General features: G+C 35.6%; 1 protein-coding gene across 1 annotated transcript; it reads left to right on the top strand.

Annotated features, from left to right (window-relative positions):
* Positions 1 to 222: 222 nt before the first annotated feature.
* Positions 223 to 4,892, top strand: PCDH20 (protocadherin 20). The gene is made up of 2 exons (XM_075199798.1): positions 223 to 502; positions 966 to 4,892. The coding sequence occupies exons 1-2, from the start codon at positions 455 to 457 to the stop codon at positions 3,600 to 3,602; spliced, it is 2,685 nt and encodes an 894-aa protein (XP_075055899.1). The 5' UTR covers positions 223 to 454; the 3' UTR covers positions 3,603 to 4,892.
* The last annotated feature ends 6,507 nt before the right edge of the window (positions 4,893 to 11,399 follow it).

The following is an 11,399-nucleotide window of genomic DNA, read 5'->3' as shown; positions in this document are numbered from 1 at the left end:
CAGTGCAAATCAGCAGGTGAGATGTATCAATTTATTTTATATTCCGAAACTCACATACACATCTACTATATGAAATAAATATTAGCATATTAATAACATCACACATATCACAGTTCAATAATCATTTACAAACATCAGTAGCTCTTAATCATTTTTTCATTCTAAAGTTTTGGTGAGTTGGTCTGTGAATACCTTCTTCTAAAACCTAAATATTGCTTCACATGCTTTGAGTACGAGTAGTCCATTTCTTTTGAAAGCTTTTTTTAATGGATGCATCTGTGGCTATTGGCTGAGGCTGCCCAGAGATTTGCATGAGCAGGGAGGGAGTGTCTGTATCTTTAACACCAGGAACTAAATGACTGCAGTTTCATTGGGATTAAACTACCAAGGGAATGAAAGGATCACACAGCACACGGGAGTATAGAGCTGGCTTCTAAAGCCTTTTAACCTGGATATGGGGCAACAAGCCAGTCCAACAAGGACCAGTCTTAGCCATGTACAGGTAGGTGATACAAAACATGCACTGATGCTACTTGTAGGTTTAGTAACAATTAAATTACTATGTGTACATTTTAACAGGAATTTTAGTATGCAGACATGTGGAGTTTGTATGGTATTGTGTAATAAGACACTGAAGCAGAAATGTGACATTTGTGAAGAATGAGAGATAATGATGCAGATAAAAGAACACTGCAAACATTATTGCATTGATTACAGTGGCAGTTTAAAAGTTATGCTATGCAGAAATGTCATTTCAAATAATTATATAAAATTTAGCTTTACAGTAAATATTTAGAGTCTAAAATATAACATATTAATAGTTGTCTCCTATATTAGCTGACAATGTAAAATAAATGTGTATATTGCAGATGCATATATTTATAAAACAACATTTCAGGAAGTAAATGTGATGATGATTTTTATTTATCTGTATTTCAATACACATTTGTGTTTGATCTGAACAGTACTTCTTGTTCCTGTGTCTAACCATCCTCTTCACTGGACCCACTGTCCGCTCAGCAAGTTACAGCACAGCTTCGGAATTGCTATACATGCTGCATGAAGGCTTACCCAAGGGGATTCTCATTGGAAACATTGTACATGATCTGCAGCTGCGTTTCTTTACCGACCCTCCTCTTTCATTCAGCCTGGCATCTAAAGGGCTTAGTGAGAAGTATGTGACACTGGATAACAGCACAGGGGAGTTGTATACATCAGCAGAGGAGTTGGACAGAGAAGCCCTTTGCCCACAGAATCCTGGTGTACAGGACTGTGTCCTCCTTCTTGATATTATCATTTTGCCACAGGAATATTTCAGGCTCATCAAAGTAAAGATTGCTATCATTGATGTGAACGATAATACTCCACTTTTCCCTGTGGCAGAGATTTATATTACTGTCCCGGAGAATGCTCCTGTTAACACCAGGCTGGTTATAGAACATCCTGCTTATGACCCCGATGGAGGACTGAATGGGGTCCAGACCTACAGGTTAGTTGACAACTATGGTGTATTTACTTTAGATGTAGAAGAGAACGAGAGTGGGGAAAGGACACCTTACCTTATTATCATGGGGCACCTGGATAGAGAGGTGAAAGCTGAGTATAAAACAATTATTATTGCTGAAGATGGGGACAATCCACCACTTGTAGGATCTGCTACACTTTCTATTCTCATTAGTGATGTCAATGATAACTGTCCTCAGTTCAATGAATCTTTGATCAATGTAACTATTCCTGGGAACTCAAGCATTGGGATGAAGGTAACTACAGTACAAGCTGTGGACATTGATTTAGGGAATAATGCCCTGATTACATATGCCTTCAGTGAACGCGTTCCACAGTCATCTAAGGAACTTTTTCATCTGGACAAAACAACGGGAATAATAAAACTTTCCAAAAAGATAGATGGCAGCATCATTCAACAACATAAATTAATTATACTTGCCAATGGCCCAGGCTGCATCCCAGCTCTCATAACAGTGTTTATTTCGATTAAAAAAGTGACATTGCGGCCACCCGAAGTTGTACCTCGTTATATTGCAAATGAAAAAAATGGTATTGTTTATTTGAAAGAGCTAGAGCCTGTCAATTCTCCGATTGCATTTTTCACTATTAAAGATCCAGATGGCAAATATAAAGTGAATTGTTACTTAGAGGGAGAAGGACCATTTCGATTGACTGCATACAAGCCTTATACGAATGAATATTTGCTTGAAACCACAAATACTCTAGATTATGAGTTGAAACAAGTATATAATATAGCAGTAGTTGCACTTAGTTTGGATGGGAGTCAAATTAAGAGGTCAATACAAGTGCAAATTTTGGATGAGAATGACAATTCCCCTGTCTTCACACAATCCACAGTAGAAGTGACAATTGAGGAAAATAACCCAGCCAATGCTTTTCTGGCCAAATTGCATGCCACTGATGCCGACAGCGGTGACCGAGATCAGGTTTCATACTTTTTGGGAGCTGATGCACCTTCTTACTTTTCTCTAGACAAACTAACAGGAATCCTTACAGTTTCTACGGTGCTAGACAGAGAGGAAAAAGAGAAATACAGGTTTACTGTTAAAGCAAGAGATTCTGGCCAGCCTCCAAGAGAATCAGTAGCCACTGTTCATATTACAGTTCTGGACAAAAACGACAACAGCCCTCGTTTCATCAGCAAAGATTTTAGTTTTTTTGTCCCTGAGAACTTTCCAGGCTTTGGTGAAATTGGAGTAATTAGCGTCACAGATGCTGACTCTGGACAGAATGGCTGGGTAGCCCTTTCTATAGTGAATGGAAGTGACATTTTTGTCATTGACACCGGTAAAGGACTCCTGAGGGCAAAGGTATCATTAGATAGGGAACAACAGAGTTCTTATGCCCTTTGGGTTGAAGCTACGGATGGTGGTGACCCTGCTTTGTCTTCTACAGCTAAAATAACCATATTGCTTCTAGATGTTAATGATAACCCTCCATTGGTCTTATTCCCCCAGTCCAACATGTCCTATCTTCTTGTCCTTCCTTCTACTCTGCCTGGCTCTCCTGTCACTGAGGTTTATGCTGTTGATAAGGACACAGGAATGAATGCTGTTATTGCATACAGTATCATAGGTAGGCGGGGGCCCAGACCAGAATCATTTAGGATAGATCCTAAAACAGGAAACATAACTTTAGAAGAAGCTCTAATGAGAAATGACTATGGCTTGTATAGGTTATTAGTGAAAGTAACTGACCATGGATATCCAGAGCCACTTTTCTCTACAGTTATGGTTAATCTGTTTGTTAATGACACTGTAAGTAATGAAAGCTATATAGAAAGTTTGCTAAGAAAGGATCCTGATATTAATGTAGAAGAAAAGGAGCCCCAAATAGCAATTGAGCCAACTCAGAAAAAGATGGAGGCTGATTCTTGTGTCCCTACACTGGTCACTTTGTCAATATTCTGCTTTGGAGCTGTAATTTTAGTCACTCTAATGGCAATGTATATATGTTTAAGAAAGGGGAAAAAAGATCACAGGATAAATGAAAATCTGGAAGTGCAGATCCCACTAAATGGCAAACTAGATTTCCATTTACTTGATAAAAAACCTATTGAGATTTCTAATATTTAACAAAAATTGCTGACAAAAAAGTCTGACAAATTTTGGAAGATAAGATAAAATAAAATAACACAATGTGTTGACAATGGTTATCATGAAGGAAGGACCACTAATTTATACCATATAGTAATATATATGTACATAGCTCTTTACAGCTTTTTTAATTAAAGCTCTAATTCTTACAAAACTTGTAAAGATTTTTATACATATGTAAAGCTCATCAGCAATTTGTAAACATATATAATATATGTCATATACCTGTGATCAAAGAATAGGTCAAGGTAGAAATTTGTGAGCTATTGAACAATTCTTTGTTAAACTGTTAGCCAGCAGGGGGCTCAGATCATTTGTGAAATAAAAGGCATATATATTTTTAATGTTTTATCATCATATACCATTTGCATAAAACTAAATGTAACCCGTCTATATTTATAGAAAAAAACATGTTAAAAACACCTTTGATACACTGAATGTATATTATTGTACCTCAATTTAAAACACATAGGTTTAAAAAAAGTAAAGGCATTTTCAAGAAGTGCAATTTATTTTCAAGCAAAGCTACAATACACATGATGCAAAGTATTCTGTAACTATGACTTTGATAGTTTTTGTGAAAGGTTTATTGGTATCCACTGTATTTAGTGGATATGTGAATTCACCTAGAGTATTTACATAATTTTAAAGGCTGGTGTATGCACTTGTTTGACAATCATAACACATAATGCTTGTATTTGCATATTTAAACTTTATTTTTATTAACAAAGCATTATTTCATGTTTATGTCATTTTTAGAAGAGCCAGTTTTGTATCTCACAGTTTAATTTAAACAGTCACTGATATACTTGTTTAGGGCAGAGATGTACTGTAGCACAATGATGTATCCTTTATTTATTCATTATGTTCAGCAAAAATGTGTTCGTTTTTTGGCTGTGCATGATTGGAAATGAAACCTTTCTTTTAAGCAGCGACATATTTTCCACACAGTGTATTCCATTGAAAGGCAGTAGCTTTAGCAATACCTTTTATGGTGTGGTATAGTATTTATTTACTAAGCATTGCTCAACATTAGAATCCCCCATATTTTGAGCATAATCAATTTCAATAATGATCACTATTGAGCTTGGTACATTAACACTTAAATGACCATTGTATGTTTCCTCAGTTATTAAATATAAGCACTGAATCAATGTCCATGTGATGATTTATTGTAAATAGAAATCAGAAAAGCTACTGGTTTTACAGAAAAAAAAAAGAAAAAAAAAGTTACTGAGTTTTGGCATCATTAATGTTCTGACCAAAAGTGTTTATATGTCTTTAAATTAAAGCTATATATTTTCATAAAATTTGTTTTTTCTTTCTTCTCTCTATTTAATACTTTAGTACCAGTCTACAGTACAAATGTGGCATGCATGTTTGAGCATTAATCTGTCGTGTGTATATAAATGGTAGCAAGGATCTTGAAACTTTAGACAGAGCAGCTTCTGGTGAGGTGATCCACGTACTAACAAATGTTTGCAGTAAAAAAAAAAAATACTATTACATTGCGGGAGAGTTGGCAAACTTTGTATGTGTGTATATATATCTACTATATAAATGCCTAGTGGCGTGTGTGAAAAAAAACAAACCAAGCTGCAGCGCCACCTGCTGGGCAGAGTTATACACTGACCTATATATTTCTTGAAGGAGAAGTGACAGGTGGGAGTGGTTGGTGGTTGCCGGGGGTGACAGTGGGGAGTTTTTAACACCTTAGGTAGCTTGATGAAGGATGTGGCGATGAAGGATGAGGTGATGGAGAAAAATGATGAGGTGGTGACATGTGGACAAAACCACGTTAAAAAAGGGCGCTTGCGTTGGAAAGTAACGCTCTTCCCCTGAGGAGGCCTGGCCTAGCCCCAAATGCATGACAAGAACACTATGTGCAGGTCCGTTCGGCATAGTGTGCAGCCGTAAGCAGCCTTAGCTGTCAAAGGGGGCTGGGACTAAATAGCTCCCCCTAAATCGCCCCCAGTACAATTGTTATCTGGATCTGACCCTGAGAGGGGGGCATGGCGACACCATTGCGTCACCGTAGCCCCTCTCCTGCTAGGAAATGGCAAAATGTAAATGGAATTTCATAGCAGGGGGTGCGGCTTAATGATGGAAAATTGTGTCATTAAGCCCCGCCCCATTATATCCGGGAGGATTTCTACTCTTACGAAATTCTGGGAGAGTAGGCAAGTATGTTTTATATCAAATATTGTGTGCTATACGTTGTTTGCAATATTACACTATGCGCTTTCTCTGACGTTTTGTGTATATTTGTGTATATAATGGCCATAAAATAAAAATATATTTAACCCAAATCCCAAAATATCTCTTCTAAAAGATATAATTTGCTTTGGTAAATTTAAATATATAAATATATAATTTTTCCTAGTAAAGCAAGTGCAACACATTGTACAAAGATTGTTTTGGTTATTATAGTGCAAATTACCTCCGGTCATGAAGGCATTAAGACATTATGCAGACATAAACACATTTTATTTTACTGCTATTAAACACATGGCATATTCAATTCTTCTTTTTCCGCGCTGCAGAAAAACTATTACCGTTAATACGGTTATAGTTAGCTGGATTTAAGCTTGCGGCTCAGGGAGCAAATCCAGCGAGAAAATTACTGTGTTAACGGTTTTTCCGCGCACGATTACCGTAATAACGGATTTTCGGCATGTCCGCCGAGAATTGAATATGCCCCATAAGCTTTTTTATTTTGACTTTAAATGTATATATTGTATCTATTAGTCTATAGTGTGTCATTGTTATATATGTGTGTATGTATATTTTAAAATTTACAATTTACGTTTTGTGGGCTATGGCAGGATTTCTCAGAGAGATTAAAACTTGTCCAATTGAATTCAGCCTAACAGTCATCAATAGATAAAATAATAATTTCCATTCCTGCAAGAGCATGATAGGTAAACTTTAATGTGGATGTACTTGCATTTATAAAGCACAGTCTTTAGGGGTAAACCTTAAGAATAATTTATACAATTGTAAGATATTGGGGTACATTAGAATCAGTGACGATAAATTAAACGTCACCCTCCAGAGTTCATTTGCCATAGCAAAAAATGAAACTGCCTGGCAACAGAATTGTCTGGTAGAGTTAATTAATATTCACTGAAAGGTTCCAGGCTAGTGATTAGTTCAGGCACTTCTATCTGAGGGGTGGATGCTTTACACTAGAGTGCCAGATGAAGGTAGCAAAAATGATTGTCTACACAGTGGGAATTCTTTTTACTAACTGATGTTCACCTAACACTCGTAAAAGTTATTTGTGTTTTAAGCAGTGGTATGGTGGTATGCCAAACCGCCACTTCCCCTACTGTTTTTTCAAATACTTTTCACTTACATTTTCCATTCCTCCACTTCTAGATTTCCACTTTGACCACTCGTTATACATATATGTTTTAGTGTATGCAGGTGCTCACTATTATCTTACTCCCTATATGTCACATGTATGATATTCTCTCCGCTTTATTTTTTCAGAGCTCAGACACGAACACCTAAATACTGATTGAGAGGCAGGAGTCCTAAATTTTCCAACCCACATGGAGAGATCAACTAGTGCCACTTGCCTATGAGTAGTCATGTCTTCCATTTACTTATAGACCAATAAAGCAGAACTAAACTAGTTCAAGGTTACACAAAACTGCATTCTTAATATGCACGGAATTGACTGTTTCAGTCAGAACCTCAATCAAATAGCTATGGTATGCTTGGTGCAATTGGTGCAACCCTGAAGAACAGTATACATCAGAAATGGGGACACACGCTGCTCATCTGCAGCTAACGTGGACAGGGAAGACAGAAAAGAGAGAAGATTACATTAGGGACCTAAGACAACCTTCTAAATGACAGGGTCTTGGTTTAGTGTCCATAACCTACAACAGCATATATGGAGCAAGCAACATAATTACTCATATATGTAAATATAAGTGGGTTCATTATATTTTTGTAATATTAAGAAATTCAGCTACAAAGGCAAATTGGGAATAATATACTAGTGGTTAAATACAAGCTATTATGCTAAAAATTATATGGCACTGAGCTTTTAGAATATTTAACAATAAAGTCGTTGAATTTTGGGCAAAGTCTCAATATAACATGGCTAGATTTACTAAGCTGTGGGTTTGAAAAAGTGGGGATGTTGCCTATAGCATCCAATCAGATTATAGCTTTAATTTATTTAGTACCTTCTACAAAATGATAGCTAGAATCTGATTGGTTGCTATAGGCAACATCCCCACTTTTTCAAACCTGCAGCTTAGTAAATCTAGCCCTTAGTATCTATCTAGGTCAGCAATAAAGCACAAATTATCTGCTGCACATTGTGGGCCTGATTCATTAAGGAATGTCAGTTCTGATACGTGCCACACTTTGCATAAAATTGTACTGTTCATGCTCAGAAATGGACTATATTCCAGTGAACGCAAGTACATCCAATTCAAACACAAAGGACACTTCTGACAGCTTACAGTTTCGTAAACAGAACGGGGGAGGGAGGGGTCGTATGCACATAGTCAATGTACAGTAAGGGCAAGCTAGGGTCGAGCACATGCAGCAGCCTCTGTTTCAAGCTTTGGTTATCTAAGGTACATGATTCTCAGTCATATCATTTGCACCAGCTAAAAGGGAGGTGTAAGTGACATGTGATAGTAATGATGGACGTATATGCATGCTAGAACATTTGTTTGCAGTTAGAAGCAACTGTAAAAAGTAATTTTATATAGAGTACGTATTGAGAACATCTTGATAAATGTATTAGGTGAAAAAAACTATTTTTCAATGTCATTTTCGTAATGATTATATTAACAGGTGACAATTGAATACTTTTTTTTTTTCTGTGCGATCTGCTGGTACTTTATATCGGAGATGAGCAGTTCGGAATTGGATAAATCCGACATATCCCAGATTTGTGAAAATATTGATGCAAAACTCCCAAGAGTTTATATCTCCTATATCTATATCTCATGTGCCTTTTTAGAACAGGCAGTGTGTAGGGGGTATGTTAGCTGCAGTGCTCTGCTCGGAAAATAGCGTTCAGCGTGAGCGAAGGACAGAGAAAACAATAGAATAGAATCAGTCAACTAGAATAATTTGCTGATCAATTGGTTTTAATTTCAATTTGTCAGATGGAGAGTGGCTGGTTGTTATTAATGCATATATAATAGTACTAGTATATAGACTGAATTAGTTAAGAATATCTAAGTAGTATATTTAGTGGAGAAAAACAGTGTGCTTTTGCTGCATGACTGCTAGCTGCAGATTCCGAAAAAACAAATAGATTTATTTCTTTTAATAGGTTAAGTTTTTCTAGTGAAGTAATCGTGTGTGGGACAGTGACATTTGAATTAAGTTTGCTTGTGAGCATCGCTGCAGTAGAACCCCCTCCAAAAAAATCTGTATATTCTAAACTTTTATTTTATTTATTTATTTTAAAAAAGTTGTTTGGGTGTGAATGTCAATGCAGCTGCACACCCCCAAAAACCCTATATATTGTAATCTTTCCTCTTTTTCAATACTTGTCTGTTTTTAAAGGGTTATTCAATGACATCTCTTTTAAAAAAAATGGGTGTGAGGATTTTTTCTGAGCATTTCTATTTCAGCGACCACATGTAGAACATTGGAGCAGCTGCAAAACTAAAAAAATTTCATCTGTCATGCCACCAACAGAAGCAAGCCCATTTGATAAATTAAACAACCAAAAAAACTTAGTATACGGTGCAAGAGATTAAAATGTTAAAAAGCTGCGCACACACTAAATTTGGAACATTAGACAGCATGCATCATGAGGAGTGAAGAAGCAGTAACAATCAGGTGTCATTGGATGGACAAAGCTATCAGTAGATATTTAGACAAGTAGATACCCATTTGTAAAGAACTATGTAAATTGCTGTCGCTATATAAATAAATGTTGATAATGATAGACATAGGTTGCCTGCACCCATGCTACAAAACTTCAAACGCTATGCACACAATATATTTTGAATGTTACAGCGCAGTGAAGCTACAGTAACAGGCAGATGTCATTGGATGGGCAGTGGAATAAATGCAGTTAGACGTTTATAAAATTAAATATATGAAGGGGGCCTGCACCCATGCTAAATACTTCAAGGACTAGTACCATGCACTTTTTGTTCGACAGAGCATTCATCGGTAGCCAAGAGCAGAGATTTCAAATACCTTGTTTTACTTATATGTTACAAGTAAGGTAGATCTGTGGCATGATGCTGCCCTTGTGAATCAAATAAGAGAACTATACACTATATGGACAAAAGTATTCGGACGCTTGATCATTACACTAACAGGGACTGTAACGACATTGTATTCAAAGGCATATACTTTAATATGGAGTTGGTCTCCTTTTTGCAGCGATAACAGCTTCCACTCTTCTTGGAAGGCTTTCCACAAGATGTTGGCGTATTTTTGTCTGTTCCCGGACCTCAACCCCATTGAAGACCTTTGGAATAAACTGGAACAGAGATTACAAGCCAGGCCTTCTCATCCAACATCAGTGCCTGACCTCATAAATACTCTACAGAATGAACGAGCACAAATTCCCACAAAAATACGCCATTTCAAAAACAGAAATAAAGGAAAGTAAACGTCAAACTTTTTCTCAGTCACTGTGAGGAGCACTGCTAAAAAATTTAGTGAGAAGCTGAATGCCATGAGCATGTAGGAAAACGGTATAGTTCTTTTTAAATATAATTTAGTTAATTGTAGGTATGATGCCTCAGAAAAAAAAAACACTGACCCAGAAAACTGCAGGCTCCAAGCGACAAACATAAGTAAATTTTAAGTAAAAATTAGGACAAAGAACAATAAATTTAATATAGTTATTTTCTTATTCTGAGGCAATAAAGTCTAACCTATTTGTTATATGTGTGTGTGTGTATGTGTATATTATATATATATATATATATATATATATGTGTGTGTATTGATGCATTCAACATATTTTTTTATTGAATGCATCAAGTAACACATATATATATATATATATATATATATATATATATATATATATATATATATATATATATATATATATATATACATACAGAAACACACACACACATATAATATAATAAATATATATATAGATGCATTAAATAATAAATAGTTTACAGTTTATTGCCTCAGAATAAGGTGAGCATTATATTAATTTATTGTTTGGTGTCATAATAATTACTTAAAATGTACTTTTGTTTGTTTTTAATAGTACATATATTTGTTGGTAGCACCATCTATTATCTATAAGAAAGCCATAGAAACCAAAATTATGTGAACAGCTTTATGTTAGAAATACAGCATTTATGATTCCAATATTTAAGCCTTCTTTCATCATTTTTTTAATGATGGTATTAAAATAATTATCTCTTAAAAGCATTAAACCTGATATCTCTGATAGAGATTATCTTGGTATCTGACTGTATAAATACAGTAATTACCAGTAATTCTTTAAATATGGTTACACTGTATTAACCATTATGGGTGTGTCATTTTCTTGGGAACACAAAATATTACTTTTTTTAATTCATTGGAAAATATTAAGCTATGTGGCTGTGGGTAATAGTCAAAGGTATACTCTTGGGAGAGACAGTTTTGCAAATGAGTGATGTTGAAATGAATAAACATGATGACTTGCAATGCAGTATGTGTTTAATACTTGATGAGCAATACCCAGTAAAGGTGATATGTGAAACAGGAATGTAAAAAATAAAAATAGAGACATATATATAAACTCTAATCCTGCTACAATAG

The sequence above is a fragment of the Mixophyes fleayi genome, chromosome 2 (assembly GCF_038048845.1).
Source record: "Mixophyes fleayi isolate aMixFle1 chromosome 2, aMixFle1.hap1, whole genome shotgun sequence".
Lineage (NCBI taxonomy): Eukaryota > Metazoa > Chordata > Amphibia > Anura > Limnodynastidae > Mixophyes > Mixophyes fleayi.
Note: the sequence above shows the minus strand (reverse complement) of the source record. Positions and strands in the feature narration are given on the sequence as shown.

Coding starts and splice junctions, on each gene's coding strand:
- PCDH20 (XM_075199798.1), top strand. CDS start 455: ATGGGGCAACAAGCCAGTCCAACAAGGACCAGTCTTAGCCATGTACAG. Junction 503..965: donor CCAGTCTTAGCCATGTACAG/GTAGGTGATACA, acceptor TGATCTGAACAG/TACTTCTTGTTCCTGTGTCT.